The sequence below is a fragment of the Polypterus senegalus genome, chromosome 4, assembly GCF_016835505.1.
Source record: "Polypterus senegalus isolate Bchr_013 chromosome 4, ASM1683550v1, whole genome shotgun sequence".
Taxonomy (NCBI): domain Eukaryota; kingdom Metazoa; phylum Chordata; class Cladistia; order Polypteriformes; family Polypteridae; genus Polypterus; species Polypterus senegalus.
The window spans coordinates 196,947,198-196,970,182 of NC_053157.1; the positions used below are offsets into that span (position 1 = coordinate 196,947,198).

General features: G+C 35.6%; 1 protein-coding gene across 2 annotated transcripts; it reads left to right on the top strand.

Annotated features, from left to right (window-relative positions):
• Positions 1 to 249: 249 nt before the first annotated feature.
• pank2 (pantothenate kinase 2) lies at positions 250 to 21,965 on the top strand. Of its 2 annotated transcripts, none has more exons than XM_039751827.1 (7): positions 250 to 592; positions 4,136 to 4,488; positions 11,937 to 12,190; positions 14,377 to 14,553; positions 19,104 to 19,227; positions 20,315 to 20,440; positions 20,955 to 21,965. In XM_039751827.1, the coding sequence occupies exons 1-7, from the start codon at positions 385 to 387 to the stop codon at positions 21,009 to 21,011; spliced, it is 1,299 nt and encodes a 432-aa protein (XP_039607761.1). In that variant the 5' UTR covers positions 250 to 384; the 3' UTR covers positions 21,012 to 21,965. The 2 variants fall into 2 exon arrangements, with proteins under 2 accessions (XP_039607761.1, XP_039607762.1); XM_039751828.1 differs by having other exon boundaries at positions 509 to 596.
• Positions 21,966 to 22,985: the final 1,020 nt, after the last annotated feature.

The window sequence follows — 22,985 nt, forward strand, 5'->3', positions numbered from 1 at the left end:
AATCTTTATTTTAATGTTGCCGGAAATCCGATCCTAACAAAATGACTTTAAGTAAAACCGTACTTCTTCTCCTTCCTGTAGCTCTATGCGCCTCGAGCGATTCAGTCTTAGCCTTAGCGTGAGGTTAAGATTGACAGCATAATATCCATTCACATGTGCGGGTGGATTCTCTCACGCCTACCCTACTTGGTGAATGGCTACGTTTGTAGTTTCTCCGCCCTCTCCCTTCTTTCTTTTCCTTTGCTGAAGTGGGCTGGGCTTTTTTTGGTGTAATTCTTACCACTAGTAAACAAACGGTAAACCTTTACGCCCAAGCTGTGGGAAGGTCGCGGTTTACTTCCGATCACCTCCTCCCTCCTACTCAATCGCGCGTTTTAACTGCCTATGGAGGTGAACGGCTATTATTTTAATGACGGCAAGGCAGAAAAAGAGGAGGACGCACCGGAAAAACCACCGGAGGAAAAAGAGCTTTCAGGCGGTGGCCGCGAAGATGCCGTCGCGGAGTCGAGCGGAGGAGGCGTGCCGCGAGAGCGCCTGGCTTCCCACTCAAGAACCAGGCAAAGGATTGACTCGCTGAAGAAGAACAGGCCGCGTAGGTGATAGATATATGTCTGTTAAAAAGGAAGTTCTGTTATTACATTAGTGTATTATTTTATTTTTGGTGATGCCGTTGCTGTTGACGTTATTTTTATTTATTAATTAGTTCATTTGATGATTGTCACTCGAGCTGATGCGAACAACAATAGGACTACAGTTAGCTGTCATTGTGGAAATGAAAGAGGAAGGGAGACGTGATCGAAGAGCTAGAGAGCTCCATATTCTGGTTTTGCCAGTGGTGCACTTGTTAACCAAGGTGTGCAGGCTAATTGCCGTACGGCTACCGCGATTAATTGACGATAGTACATAAAAAAGAAACTAGAAATCAGATTCATAAATTATGCAGAGAAAGCCAGACCCTGCCTGGCTTTACGACTGACAGCAAGCAAAATGGCAGCTTTAGTCTTAAATAAACCTTTGCTGCAGAATTCTGAGCCCAATGAAACCCTTCCGGTCTTAAAGAGTATGCAAGACTTAACGGTATATGTACAGTCTTAAAAAATCAGTCATAATCTTTCATACGTTTTTTTTTCTATGACTATAAGCAGGATAAAAAATTGGTCCATTCACCTTGCGCAGTTGTGTGTATCACCAAGAGTTTAGATGCATGACAATAATGTAGTTAATTAAAAAAGGAAAAGCAACGTTTACTGAAACAGCAGACAGTATGCCAATATCATATATATATATACATTTGTTCATGGCAAAATGACTAGCAACAAGGTGATCATATCAAAATATTGCCATTTATTTGTTTCGTATAAAAATAACAAGTTTAAAACTATTTTTTGTGTTTTTTAATAGTGATTTGAATAAGGGAGTGCCAGAATTGGTGACACTGTACATTACTAAGTAGTTATCTGCCAAGTGTAAATTGGGTGTTGGGGTGTGCATCATCCTGGGTGGCTCTTGCCTTTAACCCAATGTTACATACAGGCTTCTGGCATCGTGACAGAGCAGGTACAGAAACTGAATGAATGGATACATTTTTCGCTAGTCACTTGCTTGTTTGACAGTAAATTGTTTTGATGTCCTAAATCATGTTTTTACTCATTCATTCATACATGTTGACCTGTCCAGCATTGGACTTAACTTCTCAGCTGTCTGCAAATTATTGAGGAAGTTGCACAAAGCATTTTACAAGCTACAAAATCATAGGAACACAAATGACAGACAACTTTAACAAAAGATTCAGTGAATATGTAGTAGCACACTAGAGGTGCCTGATTTGTTTCCACTGTAGCTTATGTGCCACATAAACACTAGTGAGGTACAACCTCTGAAACAAGGCTGATACGCCGCTGCCAGCTTGAGCAATGCTTTGACCACAAGTGTCTGACTTGTTTTAAAATATTTTCATTGTTTCATGCAGAGTGCTTAATCCCCACGTGTTTATTATGAATCATAAAAACTGTCAGAATGTATTTATTTATTTTTACACAGACAAAAATTATGTGAAATTATAAATAAAATATTTCTTAGATTTTTGGTTGTTTATATTAAAATGTTTTGTTTTCATATTTATTTTCATAGCTTTGCTTTGATATGGTTCATATTAAATTGTAATACTCTTAAGAATTTTTTTGGTTTAAATATTTCTTATTCTGTTCTTACAATTAAAAAAAATCACAAATATAAACATGCACAATTTGTGCATCATTTGATTTAAACAGAATTGAGAATTTTAGATTCCTAACCATAATAAATACAATTGTTTTAAGAAATATTTAATTTGTACCTTACTTACTGGTGTGGAGCATCATGGAACAGTGGTTAGTGCTTCTGCCACAAGGATCCATTGTCCTGGGTACGAATCTCATGCCCGATTACTGTCTGTGTGCTACATGGGATATTTCCCTTGGCACTCTGGTTTTCTTTTAATGTCATAAAGACAGGCATGCTGGGTTGTTTAGCGAATTTAAATCAATCCTGCTAAAGTATGTGAGTGAACACATCAATGTAATGGCACCCCATGCATGCTTGGGTGCTCCCTTGCACCTGAATTTGGCACCGGCTCTCACTAGAACTTTGTTTAATAAGCTTTGAGATTGTTATGTGATATACAAGATTACCTTAAAGGTGTGTATATGTGGTTTCCTGTACCTCACTGCTGTAAAGGCCAAGCTGAAATTTCCTGACGGATCACTTTTGGATTTTCTGTAGGTACTCCATGTTATTCCACACATCCTAATGACATGAACTTTAGGTTGACTGGAGTTTGTAAATTGTTCTAGCATGAGCATGTGTGCCCTTTAATAGACTGGTGTCTTCTCCAGAGGTGCTTTTTGTGCTCAACTCTGCTGAGATAAGTTCTGATGTACTATAACTCAGTACTGTTCAAAGTTAAGCTTTGAAAGTGGATGATTATGGTTTGTATATTTCAGAAAGACATTATTTTAATTAACAAAATTATATTTTTCCCTAAAATTAGCAAGGTATTAAAAACCCCAGAATTAGGCAAAACTGTCAGTGATTGTGGGCGGCATGGTGGCGCAGTTGTAGCGCTGCTGCCTCGCAGTTAGGAGACCTAGGTTCACTTCCCGGGTCCTCCCTGCGTGGAGTTTGCATGTTCTCCCCGTGTCTGCGTGGGTTTCCTCTTGGCGCTCCGGTTTCCTCCCACAGTCCAAAGACATGCAGGTTAGGTGGATTGGCGATTCTAAATTGGCCCTAGTGGGTGTGTCTGTGTGTGTCCTGCAGTGGGTTGGCACCCTGCCCGGGATTGGTTCCTGCCTTATGCCCTGTGTTGGCTGGAATTGGCTCCAGCAGACCCCCGTGACCCTGTGTTCTGATTAAGCGGGTTGGAAAATGGATGGATGGATGGATGGATCTCAATGATTGTCACTCTTGTTTTCTGTAAATATACTTTAAGATGTCAAATGAAAACACAAAATGTGATTCGTATTTTAAAACTATGTAAACAGAGTAAATGTATGAAAAAGTAGTGCCCCCGGTTAATTTCTAAACAATTAATATACGAATAACCCATGTCAGTGATTTTAAAGTTTTATGTTTCCCATGTATTGGGATATTCTGGAGTAAATATTGCACAGTACTTCAAACAGCAGTTCTATTGATTACTTGGTCCTGTTCAAATCATTGTTATTAATACTTATACACCTGTGTACCTCTTTAGACCAACATTCCAGGTTTTGTTTTTTTTTAATATTTTTGACTAGTAGGGAACATGGAAGAACAAAAGCTACCAGAAAATATATTCATTTATTGTATTTTACCCAAATAACTTCATATAATTCCAATACTTTAAATTGGGTTTGGGTATATGACCCATGATGGATGCATGCACTAGGGGTGGCACTTGCCTTTTACTCAGTGCTACAGCCATACAGCATCATGACCCTAAATTTGGACTTCATCTTTTTTGCAGCTAAAACACCGTGGCACTTGTTAGAATTTAATCTGCGTCATTGGTACATTAAAGACAGACAGAGAGAGTTGGGCTTTTACAAAATAAGTGACATACTTTGGAAGATTTGCTTGTCTAACCCGCACCATTGTGTTTTTTTTTGTTTTCTATTAGCTTTTCCATGGTTTGGGATGGATATTGGAGGGACCTTGGTTAAGCTTGTTTATTTTGAACCAAAAGACATAACTGCTGAAGAGGAACAAGAAGAAGTAGAGAATTTAAAAAGCATCCGACGATATCTCACATCCAACGTTGCGTATGGCTCCACAGGAATTCGAGATGTACATTTAGAGCTCAAGGACTTGACTTTGTGCGGGCGCAAAGGCAACCTTCATTTTATTCGATTCCCTACTCAGGATATGTCTGTCTTTCTTCAGATGGGAAGAGACAAGCACTTTTCAAGCCTGCACACTACCTTATGTGCCACTGGAGGGGGTGCATATAAATTTGAACCAGATTTTCGCACGGTGAGTCTCTTTATTTAGTACACTTTGCAAGATAAGGCAAGCACAATGCATTTCTTTAGTGGTCAATAATTTATGTGATTTTTACAAAAAAAAATAGTATGTACATTTCATTTTAAATAAAATATGCTACCCATACAAAAGATCGATACTATTGTAAGAAAATTTCAAAAGAATATGATTTTGTACACGATTGCTTAGCAAACCCTGAGAAAAGAAACACATTTGACAGACTTTGTTCAGATGGCACATGCATATAGTTTTTCAGAGGTATGGCAAGACCTTGCTGTTGAACATTGATATTTTCACTTCATTGAGATTCTTTAAAACACAAACCATACTTAAGATCACAAACCATTATTAATAGCATACAGCTGTGAAGAATGGGTCTTGTTTCCATTCCTGATGGCCGTGAAGCTCATATTAACTTATTTTATCAAGTAGATTAGACAATGTGTGTTCCTTCTATAACTGTGTTAATGAATAACATTTATAAAAAACAATAGTTTTGGGTCACTAGTTTGTGTTTCATGTTATAATTGATAATCGTTAGCTTCTTTGAACTTAATGCAGCATTCATATGCTGTGGGACATACTGGAAATACAAGATTCACCTTGGGATTTGTTTTGTGATTGTCTCAAGTGGTAGCTACCAATGAGAGAAACTGTACCTATTTTTTAACCCATATTTGCAGCAACAACGTCCGCCATGTTGAACTTTCTTATTTATGGCCCGATCTTCTCGAAATTTGGTAGGCACTAACCGAAACCAATGTACGTACTTATTTCGGTGGTATGATGCCACTGTCGGCCGCCATATCGAAATTTTCAACAGTCTTTGTTACTTATGGACCCATCTTCAAGAAATTTGGTTCACGGGTTCCCATCGCTAACTGAATCCTACTTACGTACATATATACGTCCATAGCCTGCAGCTCGGTCACCGTGTGAGGTACCGTTGGGTCCCCCATCCCAACGCCTCCCACGTTGTTGGCTGCCTGCCTATATAAGACCGTCCGTCGCTCCGGTCTCTACATTCCCTTCCTTGTTTCACCACAGGATTCACGTCTCCCTACTGATAACTACAGCCTTTTTGTTTAATCCACGGCTTCTCCGCTGTTTTATTGTTTGTTTATTACAATTATAGTTATTGTATAGGTATTTTAGACTTACTTTACATTGCTTAGGTACCCATTTCCTTTATCATTCCAACCCCCATTACCATGTCAATCAAGGTGATCACTATCGATCAAAGAACTGTCACTTACCGAGTGGTTTCCATGCCCGGAGATGGCACCTACCTTTTCCATTCTCTTTGTTACATATTGCACGGTCATATCAGGCTCACTCTTGATATCCGGAGGAACATTGTGTCTTATGTATTGAATGACTGGGACAGGTTCAAGATGTGGACTGATGACGGTACAGGAGATAATTATACTACACAGGAACATTATAAGAGTGAAATGCACAGCAGCAATCCAAGCTGTAAGATTTGAAACAAGATTACTGTTCACATGGCCAACTGTAAGTTGCATGCTCAAGAGTAAGCTCAACGCACAGCTTGGTCATGTTACAACCGGAGGGCCGAACTGACAACATGGTATACAAAGAGACCCTTAACAAATAATTATTGTCATATTTTCCCTCAGTTTAAAAAGGTTTAATTTTCTTCTTAATAAAAATTTTAATGCAGTACTTCGCCGCTGCGAAACACGGGTATTTTGCTAGTATATATATACACACACACACACACACACTAGCTGTCCCCTGTGGCTTCACCCGCGTATAAGTGAAACAGAAAAGCGAGGAGGGCAATGCTTATCTCCCTACTCCTGACATCATGCTTCCCCCTCCTCTCGGCCCGCAGCCTCTGTCTCGTATTAGCATGAATATATCGCTCCTGCAAGCAAAATATGATTCTTACCGTGATGAGAGAAGTTGCAAAATCAACTGGAATGTTCAAGCAAATTATAGAAACAAGCCTGATCTAAATCCGTTAAGTAGTTGTCTCTTTCATTAGTTAAGCATCTGTAAGGTATACGCCCCGACGCTGGTGTCTGAGTGAGGAGGGCCCCATCTCCCTCTCCTTGGCCTGCTGCATCTCACTCAGATTCATGCAAATAAATCTGTACCGCAAGTAATCTATGATACTTAGCACGATGAGTGAGGTCACAAAATCAACCGGAATGTTCAAGCAAATTATAGGAAAAAAACGAATGAAATCGTTCTCTCGTGAAAAGCATACAGACAGACGTTGGAATTTATAAATATAGAGATACGGTGGAACCTCGAGATACGATCACCTCTGTATACGAGAAATTCAAGATAAGAGGAAAGTATGAGCGAAAAATTCGGATCTAAATACGAGCATTGGCTCGCATAAAGAGCCACGAGCCACGCTGTGGGTATGTGTGACTCATTTCCCGATCCACCTCGACTCGGGGATTCACCCAAGCTCACGCTGCCAGTCCGTCAGCTCACTCAGTGTTCCTTGTTCTCACGTAGTTTGAGGATCTACGCGTTTGTGCGCTTGTGATTTCATTGTTTCACTGTAGCAGTTCTCCATATAAGCGTGTCCAAAAATATCGCGGACATGCAGACGGAGATTAGGAAACGATTGCCCTCAAGAAGAGAGAGAGAGAGACGCGTGTGCGAGAGAGAGACGCACACGAGAGAGAAGAACCATCAGCTCAGTTATGATCACATGACGCTCAGCAGACAAAGTGTATCCATACTACTTGTATTGCAAGACATCGCTCGTTTTATCAAGTCAAAATTAATTAAAAAATTTAGCTCGTCTTGCAAAACACTCGTAAACCAAGTTACTTGCAAACCGAGGTTCCACTTGTATATATTATTTGTCAGTGTTATTTGTTAGGAAAATTGATTTTTATGTTGATATTTTTGGGGGTGCGGAACGGATTAACTGGATTTCCATTATTTTCAATGGGGACGTTTGTTCTAGATATGAGAAATTCGCTATACGAGCTCAGTGCTGGAACGAATTAAACTCGTATCTTGAGGTTCCACTGTATATACATATGCTTTATTTGTTGTATGTTACTAAAATATTAGAATTTGTTTATTCACTTCTTGGGAATGTGGGTGGAAAATGGAGTCTGGTGAAAACGGACACAGACATAGGAAGAACATGTAAACTTCACTCTGACAGTATCTTTGATGGATGTTCAGACCTAGGTCCTCAGGCTGTGTAGTGTGTGTGTAAAAGTGTAAAAATTAATCTTTCTTTTTATACAATGTGTAAAAGTGAACATCAAATAAGTACTTAAAAAAAGTTATTTCTCCTTCCTAACATCCTATTTTTGCATATTATACACAGGTAGAGGACCTGAGTGAACAGAGTACAGTTTTAAATTCATTAATTTTTTTTTATTCAAGGAGCAATATTATTTAGCACCCCTATAACCTTTGTGAAAAAGTAGTTGTCCCATAGCAGTCTTTGACATCTCTGTTAAGGACTTTTCGCACACTTTTCTTTGTAGAACTACTTTAAATTGGAAACACTGCAAGGTTTGCAAGCATGAACTACTTGTTTCAGGTTCTGCCACCACATCTTAATTAGGTTCAAGTCAAGACTTTGACTAGACCAATCAAAAACTTTTTTTTGTTTTTTTGTTTCTTATGAGCCATTCAGTTATAGGCTTCATTTTGCGTTTTGGGTCACTGTCTTGCTGCATAACCAAATTACGATTCAGCTACAGGTCATGAGCAGATAACTGAACACACTTCTTAGGAATATGCTGATAAAGTACATAATTCATATTTCCTTAAATAATGACAAGTCTTTCTGGATACGAGGTCGAAAAGAATCCATGCACCATCATATTACTACCATGTTTTATTGTAGATACAATGATCTTACTGTCAAACATAAGATTAACTATATGCTAGAAATAGTGGGACCTGTATCATCTTAAAGTGCTATTTTAGAACATCATTCCATAAGGCATGGGTAACATTCTGGTGTGGTTTCTTCACAAACTCAAGATAAGTCTGATGTTGCTCTTAGACAGCAAAGGTTTCTAGAAACCTTGATACTCTCCCATGCTCCCCATTTTTACTCCATTTTTTTCTTATTGTGGAGTCATGAACCTTGACCTTAGTTAAGGCTAGCAAGGCCTACAGTTACTATATTTCAGTGTTCTCCCTGAGTCTTCTATGATTTCTTGCATGAATCGAACCTGTCCCCTTGGGGGATTTTTTGTCAGGCTGGCCTATCTTGGGAAGAGTCACCACTGTTCCAAATGTTCTGTACTGGGAGATAGTGTCCTGAGTCTCCGAAATGGCTTTGTAATCCTTTTCCTAGTTGGTAAGTTTCAACATCTTTTTTCCTCATGTCTTCTGGATTTTCTTTTGATCAAGGCATGAGTTTATTCTGTAAATTTTGTAGTGACTGCTTACTTGTCATGGTAGAGTCAATATATGATGAGGTTTAGATTCAATAGGGCTGGCTGCAGTATGTCTGCCTGTGTCCATTCAGCTAAGTCTTATTATCAGTTAACTTTAGTTATTTGTTTGAGGGAGTTACTAAAGAGATAATTGCCTTTTCACAGATGCAATACAGATGTTGGATGATATAGTAAGTAGGAATTTAGAAATGTTATTATATGTTTACTCTGGTATCCCTTATTCAATATTAAGTTTTACCGAAAAATCTGCAGCTGTTCATTGTGGAAACTGTACAAAATAGAGGATACCAGGAAGGAGCAAATAGTTTATCACAGCACTGTAGGCACCACATAACCTTATTTTACCCTTATGCTTATGCTGACTCTTCCTAATAACCAGTTTTTAACCAATCCTTACAGTAGTGTGACAAGTTGTTCTACTTAAAAATGGCATGAGATGACTTTTGTTGTTTAAGTATTCTACGTAAAACAAAATATAACTTGTGTGATGTGTCCAACTCATCCAGAATGCTGGATTAGATGGTCTTTAAACTACTTTGCAATTATTAAATGTACTTATCATCCTTATTGCACCTACTTTAGAAATTTAAATATATAAGGAATATTCAGCATAATTTTTGACACTTTAATAAAACATGAATCGTTCCCGAGAAACCCCTAATCCACTTTAAAATATCTGCTTTTAAATTAAGCCTGAATATAAGCATTTATCTATTTGTAGCATCAGTTTGAAGGCCCAAGCAGGGCACATTTTTAATGTGTAAAACAGCATTTTTCTTTATGGTTTGAACAAAATAAAAAACAATAACTTACTGTTTAACATAAAGGTGTTTTAAGGTATGCTGGTATAATCTCTAAATGTGTTCGTTTATTAAAGCAGAATCTTTATTTTCCATCTTTTAAAATTAGGAAATAAAAAACCTGTCTGCTTCCAATTTTCTTAAAAATGAAAAAGCACAAGAATAATTAAGGAAACAAAAAAAACAAGGTAACTTTTCTGTGTTGGCCATGGTCAGATGCAATATTTGATGTGCTTTGCAGTAAATGGATTTAGTTGGGTGCATATTAAGTGAATCTGAACCTACTGGAATGATTTTGTTGCAATGGTGCATCGATTATTCATGAATCATGGCCAAATTGACAATAAAAAGCAAAGGTGCTTTGCTTCTTGTTTCATAAGCAGACCACATTATTTCTGACAGTTTACTAGTAAGCACATTCTGCTGTGTGTTTACAACTAAGTTTATTTCTGTGGCTTTCTGAGTATTTGGCATTATTATCTGACATTCTTTACTAGTAATGCACTTGACCAAAGGAACTTCACATCTTGGAATAATAAATTTGAATTTGACCATCACCTCACTATCATAAACAAATAGCTTAGCGAATCGTTAATCACAGCGTAAGAGCAACAACCTAAGCAGTGTTGGGAAGGCATCTTCTAGCAAAAATGTTGCTAAGTTTCTTTAAAGCAATCACATTAATTCTTCATTTTCTGTATTTTGTAGCATTTCTTTTGATGGATATTATTGTTAAAGATAAATTGATGCAAGTAAGAAGATAGGGACAGTACAGGGCAAATTGGATGGTTTTGCTACTGAACAGTTAGAGATCAGATGTTGATCCCTGCCACTCTGTGTTTGTGTGTGTGTGTGTGTGTGTGTATGCTTATGTGGCATTTGCTGCTTTTTTCATGTCTGAGTGGGTTTTATCCAGGAACTTTGGTTTCCTCCTACATATCAAACGTGTGAGTTAAATAAATAGGCTTTTTTATGACTATTTACAAGAGTATGGCATGCAATGGACTGGTGACTCCTCCAGGCTTGGTTCGTGGTGTGCACCTGATGCCATTGGAATAGATTTTGGGTTCCCCACTTACCTAAATATATTGGACTAAGTAAGTAGGTTGATGGCTTGGCAAACCGATGTAAGAAAGGACTGCGAAACATTGCCACGTAATGATGTTCTTGCAAGGAAATAAAAATCACATTTATTTAAATCTATACTGACTGTATTAAAAAATAGTAATTTTGACTCCCAGTGTATCAGATCTCATCTTAAGATACAAAGTTTTGAGGAGCAACTGTATGCAGCACACTGAGTAAAACAGAAGAATATGAATGTTCTTTTCATCTGTTTAAAAAAACCCCACTAAATTTATGTAGGAACACTCAATTTACCTTGTGTAGTGGTATAACTGGTTGAAAATACACTTGTTTACTTGAATACATACCATAATTGACATCATTTATTTACTTTTGAATTATCTGGCAAAGTCAGCAGGACCCACTGATACACTGTATATGAAAATTTCCATTTTAAAATAATGCCTACAATTTAATGAAAGTCATGCACAAGTTAGTTTGTATTGTAAAGATGAATGTGGTCAGGGCATGTATCAATAGCAACAGGGATACCAGGTGGAGACGCAGGAAAAAGTTTCTCTTGAATTACTTAAAGAACGTAAATATAGTGGAAAGAGACTTGGGGTACACAATAAAAAAAGGTGCTCAATTCCAGGCCCTGAAAATTCTGGGTACAGGAGGCTACTATTGAGGACCATGCAGGCTTTTTGGGCCTTTTGGTTAAAAACTAGCTAGCATTCTGGTAGATATCCCTGGTGCCACCAGAGGGAGCTCTAGACAGACTAACACTACATTCCTGAGACATATTTTACATTAATATGTCACTATGGGTGATGTTTTCTGTCTACTGTCACTATTCCGTGGAGACAATGTCATTGTGTAGTAACTTGAACTTGTACATTTTCCACTCTAAATGTACTTAAACATATTTAATTGAAGAAATGAAGTTGTTCATAAACACACAATTGCCTCAAATAAGGTTGTTGTGAATAAATGAATCCTGGACATAGGATTCAGGATGTATCACCCCCGACATATATGTCATTTTTTTTTACTTGTTTTGTGATGAGTGGGTATAATTAATTTAAAATCTAAAGTTTGTTTTTGTTGAGTTAATTTCTCTTGCCATAACATTTATTTGTCTTTTTACCAGATGGCTGATCTTCAGCTGCATAAACTAGATGAACTTGACTGTCTTGTCAGAGGAGTTTTATATATTGATTCGGTTAAATTCAATGGAAGCTCTGAATGCTATTACTTTGAAAACCCAACAGACCCTGACTTGTGTCAGAAGAAGCCCTACAACTTAGAAAACCCATATCCTCTCCTTTTGGTAAACATTGGATCAGGTGTGAGCATTTTGGCTGTATATTCTAAGGACAACTACAAGCGAGTAACTGGAACTAGGTAAAATCTTTTTTTTTTTTATTAAAATATTTCCTTTCAAATTACCTATAAATGTATTAATACCTGCAAAATCCAATGTAATTAAATGTGTTTTGTTCCCTTTATTGGTTGAAGGTGATAATTACTATAGCACATAATCATTTTTGTTGATGCCTTTAATTTAGGTTTTCTATCATTCCATAGACACAACCACTTAACCAAACCAGCTTACAATCTTGGAGCAATGATATCAATAACCCAGTAGCCTCACTTGGTTTAGTTGTGTAGTTTATTATTTGACATTAACAAAGACTTTTTACTGTTCTTCATATAATTTGGTAAAATAAAACAGCAAACCATTACTCTGTAACAGAAATGCAATGTTACGTCAAACATATTAATACATATTTATAATTTGACCTGCCCAAATACTTGGAATAGTTCTTGAACATCTTTTAATGTAGCAATGTATCTCTGGCTTTCGCAACCATTTTTCCTTCATATATAATAAAGAGTATGTTTTGGGTTGTTCACTTGCATAACTTATTAGCTCTTATTCGGTGCATAGATACACCCACCTGTATACCCATTGAGATTATAAAATACCTTTAAATATACAGTATATGGCCATAAAACATAGTGTCCAGCCATGAAATAAAGTTATCTTCTCACTAAACAATCTGCTTTCCAAGTACTTTAACACGTTTCAGGATATTGGCTCAGCAAATTCTCATTTTATAAGCATGTAAAACCCATGATGAAACATTAAAAGAGATTTGACTTGAAAAGAGTTTCCTCAAGTTTTCAGGTGCTGTTCGACAATATTTAATTTTACAAATTAATTTAGAAACAGTGACTGAGTTGCACTTATGTTCTTTCGTTCTTTACAGAGTTACATTTCATAGTTACAAATTCATTATGAACAAAGCTGTTGGTATTCTTTTTTGTATATGCATATAAACTAATATATCTATCTTTTTCAAACCAATATTCCCATATTTTATATTTTAATTTGATATGAAAACTAGCTGCGTTACTCAGTTTTGCCCAGGAATTTCCTAAGACAATAAGTTTGTCTATAGTGGAGTTGGTTAATAAGATGTATCTGAAGTACTACGTAACTAATAAAGTACTTTTCTGTACACAATGTTTATTTTTACTAGGGGATAATAATATTAGTTCACTGGAGCACCTTACTCCACAAAATGCAGATATAATTGTCCATGAATAAAACCTGCCGTGAATCAATTTTTGGTATTCCTAGTGACTGACCTTAGTATTTGTTGGTGGTCACTGCAAAACATAATTTTACGGAAACTGTTCTTTTTGAATTGAACAGGTGTAGGAATAATGCAAATTTTTGGTATACCTCCTCTACCTCCTGTCCATGGGGGGATCTTTTTACTGAGCAATGTGTTTAAACTGACCAAAGCATTCAAATGGTCCCGGTTTGAATTGAAACAATAATTTGAACCAGACAATAGTTTTTCTTCAAGGTGATACCCTCAATTCTTTGCCATATTGTATGCATTTCACTTCCAACTATCCACTAACAACCAAACACGTAGTTTGTGGTTTATGTACTGTATGTAAGCAACTTTTGAAAATCCAAGAGGGGCAACCATACCCATAACAAAACCCCATTGAATTTGTATGTGTTTCATTCTGCATCATGAGGAGTTAGAAAAAGCTGACAGTATACAGAATACTTCATAAGCACGTCTTCTTTGAACTTCGCCAAACTTTTGCCATTGCACTTTGGGCTTCATTTGTATAAAGTGGCAGTCCCATTTCTCTGTGTTATTCCATCTCAGCAAAAAAAAAAGTTACTCTACCTAACAACCTACTCACTACACCATTATTATCAATAATTTTCAACAAGCAAAAAAAAACATGGGTTGATTTCTTTTTTCTATAAAACCAAATTTCAATCCAATCAGTCAAAGCATTTTTGAGATTTTGCAGGATTTAGTTTTTCTATTGTGGAGGGTTTACCCTTGCGTATTGACATATCAAAATGTTGTTTCTTAGCAGATACCTATTGGCCTAGATGTGCAATCCTGCTAAATGTCAGTTTTTAACTAAACCTCAAATAGTGTTTTGAATGAACCAATGAGACAGTCTGAAAACTTTGCATTATATTTACTGTATGTATAATATATATAGATGTTCACAGTAACGGAGCTCAATGTTACATGTCATTTCAGTCTTGGAGGTGGGACATTTCTTGGGTTGTGTTGTTTATTGACTGGTTGCTCAACATTTGAAGAAGCTTTGGAAATGGCTTCACACGGTGATAGCACCAGGGTGGATAAACTGGTGAAAGATATTTATGGAGGTGACTATGAGAGGTTTGGTCTCCCAGGTTGGGCTGTAGCATCAAGGTATGTAAAATGCAATGTTATTATTGATGCTAATGAAAGTTATGCTATGGACATAAACATGTTTGATTTAAGTGTGTGCTACAGTTATACATTCAGAAGATATATAGTGTAAAAACTGGTGCGGAAGAAAATAATACATGTTGTCTTTCTTGTATATTAGCTTGATTTAATTTCAAAAGACAAAACTTTCAAAAATTAAAAGGTTTAATTAGTCACCTGTATAGAAATACATTAACCGTGCATAATTAATATAGAGGGAGAGACAGAGTTGGAGAAGCAGAAATTATTATTATGGGAGTATCCATGCTGGGTGAGAACTTGACTTATTTTCCTAGCTCACAGGTTTTAGCCATGTTACGTGCTACCAATATCTCCCTATCTAATGATTTGGTAAGTATTAGGATTTTACTTGTTCATACTGTTTGTGAAAAGTATTTAATAAAAGGTTCTACCAGAGAGAATGCTAATTCCACTGTAAAATTTTTCCATGTTACAAGTGAAAAATTAACACATATAATCCTGTCATAGTTACTGAAAAGCTAATAATAACTAATACAGCCTCTATAATATCAGTTTTAATATCCAATTAAAATTTGCTTAGCCAAAAGATGATTTAATGTTAAAATTAACCTGAAATCATGGCATATATTAATTATATTTAATTATATATCATTATTGTTATCTCAAGCTCCTTTAGGTTGGAAGGAAAATATTTGTTAACTGCCATCTTCACCTCTCTCCACAAATGTTCTATGTGGTTTTAATCTGGTCTTTGGCTGGGTATTAAAGGACAGTTGGGGACTTGTCCTTAAGCCTCTTTTGTCCCCAGTCTGAGGTGAAGTGCACTCTGTAGCATGTTTTCAACATGGATATCTATATTTTGCTACCTTCATTCTTCCCTCAATTCTGACCAGCCTTCCTATCCCTACCACTGAAAAACACCCCACCACCATGCTTTACTGTAGGAATGGTATTAGGGAGATGATGAGCAGTGCCTGGTCTTTATCATACATAGTGTTTGGAAGTCTGACCAAAGAGTTCAGTTTTTCCCTAATCAGACCAGAGAATCTTTTTCTTCATGCCTTGAGAGCCTGCTAAATGCTGTCTGGCAAACTCCAAGTGGGAGTTAGCAACTTTACCATTAACGCCTGATTGATGGAGTGCTGCTGAGATGGTCATTCTTCCAACAGGCAATGGACTTTTGAAGCTCTGTTGAGATGACCCTTGGTTCTTGGTCACATCCCTAACTAAGGCTTGGTTACTTATTTTGTCCAGATGGCTAATGCTAGTGCGTTCTAGGTGCATCCACTCAAAGGGAACACTCAAAGATTTAGATGTTGTCTTGCTCTGATCTACGTGTCATCAAAATTTTATCACAGAGGTCTACGGGCTGTTCCTTAGATTTCATCCCTTGGTTTTTGTCCTGACATGCAGTGTTGATTGTGGGACCTTATATATATGTTCAATCAGTTCAATTTGCCACAGGTGGAGTCCAGTCAAACTCTCAACACATTTCAAGGACAGGTAAAACAAACTGGATGCGTGCACCTCACCAGAATTTGGAGTGACACAAAAAAAGAGGATGAATACTTATATAAATTAGAGATAATGGTTTTGATTTTAAATAAAGCTGTAACCCTTTATGAAAGCATGTTTTCATTTTGCCATTATGAGTTATTCAATATTGTTCAACAAGAACTAATTTATACATTTAAAATTTAGTTTTACAACACAGTCAAGTGTGCAGAAAGTGAAGTGGTCTGAATACTTTCTGTATCCAGAGTAAATTTTTGGGAATCTATAGTAAGTAATCCCATAAGATTTAAGTACAACTTCACTGTGTTTGTTTGTCTCCTTAATAGCACAAAAGTGTTACTGTTTTAAGATCCAAAATATAATATTCCATAGTATCATACTTTCATAAACTTGTGTAATGACATGATAGATTCAGTTATTTGGAGAGTTAAGGTTTTCATGTCCTGAAGCTGTGCCCATATTTCTTATGCGAAAGGCACCTGAATTTATAGTGATGATCATCTTCAAAGAGCTTGCATTTATAGAAAAGTTGTCCTGTTTCATTCACTAAGTAACATAATGTCCTGTGAAAAATGACTAAAACCAGGCAAGTAACATTCACCTACAGTATGCACCAATATAAATACAATTTGCTGTCTGTTTAAAAAGAAATTTTCCAAATGTTAAAATTCACTAAGCCTTAAGTGTCTTGTATACTGTTTTATTGCACTGGTAGTTTGCAGATGGATTAAGACTAGCGTGGCTGGAATATAGAAGCAATAGAAAGTGGTATTCTGCTTTTTTTCTTTCTTTTTTGTGCAGCATCAGACAGGAACTCTGGACAGAGTATTAGTAAACTAGAGCCCAGTGTTATGAAATAAGGCAAATAACTGTGGCAAATTATTTAAATGCCTGTCTACTGGCCAAAGATCTTCAATACACTGTTTCATTGAGTTTTCTAAAATATAATGCATTGCAGATCAAAATGTTACTTTTTTAAAATGTAGAAAACAGATTGGTGACAGTGGATTGGCTGATGGATGGCAGCCAGAAATATTAAATCAGTCTTTAGTACGTCTCCTCAGTGAACTTTTTTTGAAATTTTTATTTATTTAATTTAACGCAACAAAAACACCTATGTCATTTATTAGTGTTCCTTATAGGGTCAAAAGTAATTTCCTTAATCGGCTATATTCAGTGCAGGATGCTTTTGGGCGATGCAAACACGAATTAAAAAAAAACCTAGCATACAACATTCTGCTTCATTTACAGTTTAATACTGGCAAGTGGAAATGTTGGTGATAGATGGATATTTTATACTTTCTATTTACTGAATCTGCTTTACTGTTTGTGTGTTGTAGCAAACCTTAGTTTCTCCAGTGAAATAAGGCCCACACTGACCCTGTATGGGAACCTAGGCTTTAATAGTGCATGGTCATGTATATGATTGCAGATACTCGTATTGGGCCAGGTTAGCATCACCAATAAACTTAAATGAATACTTCATCCAAAAATTATAACTTTTTTTTTTATATATGTTTGTTAACTCATGTAGTTTGTACTGGTGGCTGAGAAAAGTGTTTTCATGTAGAATGGAGTGAAAAATGTATATGGTATAACAGCATTCCACAGTGACCAATGACAAACAATGTGAAAACTGTTCATGGAATAAAGAAAAACAAATCTCATGGTACTTATTTTGCGTGATGCATATGTCAGTTATCCAACTGCTTGCTGAAAACATGCAAAATGGATGCTTTTTTTGCTAAAATAATATTAAATATACTTTTAGAACAATCTGCACAGATTATGAAAATGAAGCTTTAAGGGAAAGACTATTTGCTTATTTGACTATTTTTGACTGTTTCACTATATTTGCCTCTCCCCCTTACTCATTGGTTAGGAGTCCTGTCTTTGACTTTTTTCTCTCTGTTCTGCTTGAATAAATTATATCAAAAAATTTTGGCCATGACTGAGTAACATATTAAAAAAATATCATTTTTGGAGTATTACTTTTATTGCATGTATTTGAAATGTTAAAAGAAACCTAATAACATGCAAAGTCAATACAGACAGTAGTCAGCTTGGGAATTGAATTTTAGTTCCTGGTCGTGGAAACAGCAGCAATACTCACTATGCCTCTGAAAAACGTATTTAAATAAATTTGCATCGTTAGCTTTAGTTGTATCAATAAACAGCACAATAATTTTTGGTAACACAGCTATTGTATATTAATTTATTTCCAAACATGCTTCATATATTCCAATACAAGTTGTAGGATAGTCTTAATTTACATTTAACTAAGTTGCAAAACACTCAGTTTTCTTAGTTGTTTTCGAAAACTAGCTTTTGTAAAATAAAGAAAAATACTGTTGTTAATAGTAATTCATACAATAAGAACTGGTGATACGTTGGATTGTCGTCTTGTTAACTAGTCCTGGAAATTGAAAGGGTAGTTTAACACCTTTGTTGTGTTAAACATTTAAATATCCTGCTTCTAATATAACTTTATCAGATGGAGGCATATTCATAGTTTAGGTGGGGTAGTGTCCCTGGATGTAGAGAATTATATTTTTTTTCATAAAGATGTATGCTAATTAAAGTCCTACACAATACATAGTCATTTTTGATAATCTGAGTTTAAAAGGAAGTCATTATAATATAATAGGTAGTGCATTACAGTGTAAACCACAAGGGTGTCAGTAAAGTCTTAACACTGTGATAACTCTGTACTTTGCATTCTAATGTTTAATTATACTTAAGTACAGTGCTATGCAAAAGTAATCAGATTCTTGGTCAATTCTCTGATTTTTTACATAATAACAAACCATATACTTATTTTTTTCTTTTGAGATATTTCCATTTTAAGGCAATGAATATCAAAATGATTTTTAATGGTACATATTGTATAAGTTTACAACAATCTGTGCCTGCAGAGGTTCTGAACTTTCTTGGTTACGTGTCAACATCCCTTGAAATGTAAGAATATTTGTTTTGATTGGGACTCATGTTCATAATCTCTGCCTATCTTTTAGTTTTGGAAATATGATGTGCAAAGAAAAGAGAGAATCTGTTGGCAAAGAGGATCTGGCCAGAGCAACGTTAGTCACTATTACAAATAATATTGGATCAATAACTAGAATGTGTGCTTTAAATGAAGTGAGTTAATTTTATTTATTTTTTTAGAAGATTAATTTGATAATCCAAGCAAACCAGCTTTATTCATTATCATGAATGGTCAAAAGTGTTTGTCATACTGTAGATATAGCGTTGTGTGCATATACATGTAACATTCATATTTTACTCAAATGTAAACTATAAGCTATTGATGAAATCTTTGTATTTAGTATAAAATATGCTGAATGGTAGCAGAGAATAAAATCAACCATTATAGGTGATTAATAACTAAAATGCATTTGTATGGGATTCTAACACCTTATTTTTTTTAATAATTGTTTAATAATCAATTACATTTTGCATTCTTGTTCTTAGTAGTCAACACAATAATGTCTAGTTGTGTATTTTTAGAAACTTAATATAGTCAGTTAAATGAGTAGAAAATGTGCTTCTTTCAAAAATAGATAAATGGTAAATCCTATTGCCAATTCTTTGTCTTTCAGAAACATTTCAGACTAGTGTTTAATAATAGTCTTGTCATATTATTGTGTTTAAAGATATAAGTTACCTCTGCCAATGTAATAATATTAGTAAGATGTTGCAAGTTGCTATTCTCCTTTTTGCTTCCAGCTTCTTTACAGTGCTGCCTTGTAGCTTCTTTATCAAGCAGCATTGTACAGGGCTATGAAAGCATTGAGTCCAAATCTTCAGAATTTCTTGGTGCTTAACATAATAAACCAGTACATCCATAACTGTTTATCTGCAGCTCAGAACAGTCCAGTGGTATAAAGCAGCCTCAAGCAAAAAAAACAGCTGTAATATTTATTACCTGATTGTAATTTTGGTTGTGTCGTCTTGTGCTTAATATGAATGAATAAGGCTCTTAAAACTGTGGCATACCTTTAAGATGCCTTATCTTTCCATTTTTATTTTGTTGTCAGTGTTATGTCAGTAAATATTTCCTTGAATGGGTTGTTTAGAATTTCAAGCAATTTGATATGTAAGGCACAAGGAGTATTATTGGTGTACCATCTTTTGGAAGAAAACGTATAATTCATAACTTTAAATATTATAGGCTTTTGTATCTCAAGATTGTTATTTTTTTCTCTCTTTTTCGATTTTCCTCAAGAACATAAACAGAGTTGTATTCGTTGGCAACTTCTTGAGGATCAATACTCTTTCAATGAGACTTTTGGCATATGCTATGGACTACTGGTCAAAAGGACAACTAAAAGCACTTTTCCTTGAACATGAGGTAATATTTTTTTAAATATAAATAAATAAATTCAAACTAGACACCCTGTCCAGGGTTGGTTCTCACCTTATACACCCAGTGCTGCTGGATTAGGCTCAGTTTCCTGTAGAGCCTAAAAATTGGATCAATTGAGTTTTAAAAATGTATTGATGACCTAGTGTTACAAAAGGCTGTTTTTGCCTTTTGCCTTTGTATGATTAAGTAGATTGTGGTTTTGACAGCAGCACATCAGGATCACACAATTTAATACTTTCTACACTACACAGCTGCATTTTTTGTTTGTGGATTTATTCTATTTTATTGAGACTACCGTTAAAAAATTGTATTACAGTAAAAAAAGAACATTAATTTCAAATTAAAGAAGCAGCAAATTTAATGACATATTACTTATGTTTTGTTGTCTGTTGAGTTATAATAAAAAGAGTTTTGGTCAGTCTTACTGCTTGTGAAACCTTTTCAAAGACCCCTGAAAGTAAATGCTTAATTTTTCTTTACTTTTGTTATAATTTTTCAGGGATATTTTGGAGCAGTTGGTGCCTTACTGGAACTATTGAATCCATCACAGCTCTAATTTCCAACTTTCTGTACTGTAATGTTTTCAAGAAGAAAAACCAAAACGTGATAACTCTTAAGGGACCGTTCACCAAATGTTTACCCTATAATCAGGGATTTTATGTGGAATTAACTATACTGTTTATTTTAGATAATTTTTACATGCTAAACTATGCCTAGCAGCAAATTAAAATATTAAGAAAACATGCAGAAATTTAAACACACTATTTATTTATTTCACTGAAACAGAAGTCTCAGTTGGTGTATTTGGACTTAATTTATGTACATAACAGTGACCTAAGTTAAATTTATCTGTGTTTTGTCCACCACATCATCAACCCTTTTAATGTTTAATTGTGCTTTCTTTGTGTTCTGTCAAAAGCTAATTTTAAATTGTAATGCAGCTAACAACATGTGTTTCACAGTAGTGTCCACGCCATTCTCATTCAGCAGATTAAATGTTATGTTGCAGTTGATGTGTACATTTTTCTTACTCATAAATATTTTATTGTCCTAACTTAAGAAATTGACAAAGCTACATGGCATTCTTTAGTGAAAAAAACTCATATGCTAATATTGTAATCATTCATTTGTTTATGGCAGAATTTATTGAACAGTGTGGTTTTCACTCTACTTTACAAGCTTCTTATACAATTTAAAAATGTCTGCATCTCTAGTATAAAACTATGTTAGAATTGTCTTCTACAGGACAGGCCAGTGCAGTCATATTCAGCTGCTTGTGTTTAGTGCTGCTTCATTGTTGGTTTCCTTTTCAATGATGAGTATGAAGTAGTTTTGAGGAGTTTGCAACTCTTTGCAAAAAGAGGAAATTTGCTCTGTCAAGACTGACGAAAATTTTTTTTGACTTTGGCCTGTACTAAAAATGCTCTGATTGTCTGCCGATTTTATTTATATATATATATATATAATGTTTATATATGTATATAAAATTCTTTTCGCGTTTAAAATGGAAATTACGTATGACCACAGAACATATTATAATGCACTCGCGTTTGAAACGAAAATTACGTATGACCACAGGTCAGTTACACAGAGAAAGTAAGACAGAAGCAGATCGAGAGAGAAAGCTCGCAGGCTTGTTGATCAACATATACGACAGTCACAACTGACGGCCTCACAAACACCCCAACAACGTGCTGAACAGAATCGAATTCGACGGATGCAGTATTCACAGGCTACCATGTCACACAGGAATCAGGGTCTGTATATGGAGGGTTTCAGTTATAACATTGAAAAAGATTATTGCCTACATCCAAAAGTTACAATAGGAGAAATGGACATCATGTTTGAGTACTGCCAAGCACAGAGGGTTAAATTTGAATCATGTAGGATGTGTTGTTCAGACGGCAAGGTGAAATTAACACCTTTAAGGCATCCACCTGAACCGTTGTTGTCTCTTATTTCTGGTGCAAATCCACATTCAACTCATTTTCTACAGAACATTAGGAAATACAATTTGTGTTTTCAGATGACATCGTTTGGCACCACGGGTGCTACCGAGGAGTCTGGCTTTATGCTGACATTTAAAATGTGGGGGCAATTCTATCATAGAATTGGGTCATTAATGCCGTTGCCTCATGAGAGCCACAAATGTTTCCCTTCCACTCAGTGAGCGAAGCCACTGGGTAATCTGCTAGTATATATATAAAACCCGATTGCTTTTCAGTAAATTGATCACAACAAATAATCTTTTCAGCCCCTGCTAAGCTTTAAAATAATTTAGCTGCACTGATCGTTTATGCAAAATACTATGGTAACTGAGCCAATAAACAAAGCAAGTCAAAGCTCGTTTTATAATAGAATAAACTAAGGAAAAGGAATCTGAGAAGTCATCTTGTGCAATTAGACAAACGGCAAGAAAAGCTACTTTAAGGAATTCAAACCTTTATTTTCCCCTTCAAATTAAAACACACTGAATTTGGACAGCAAGCATGTTTTAAATGATTTGTACTGTGTTTATTGTTTGTTGTTG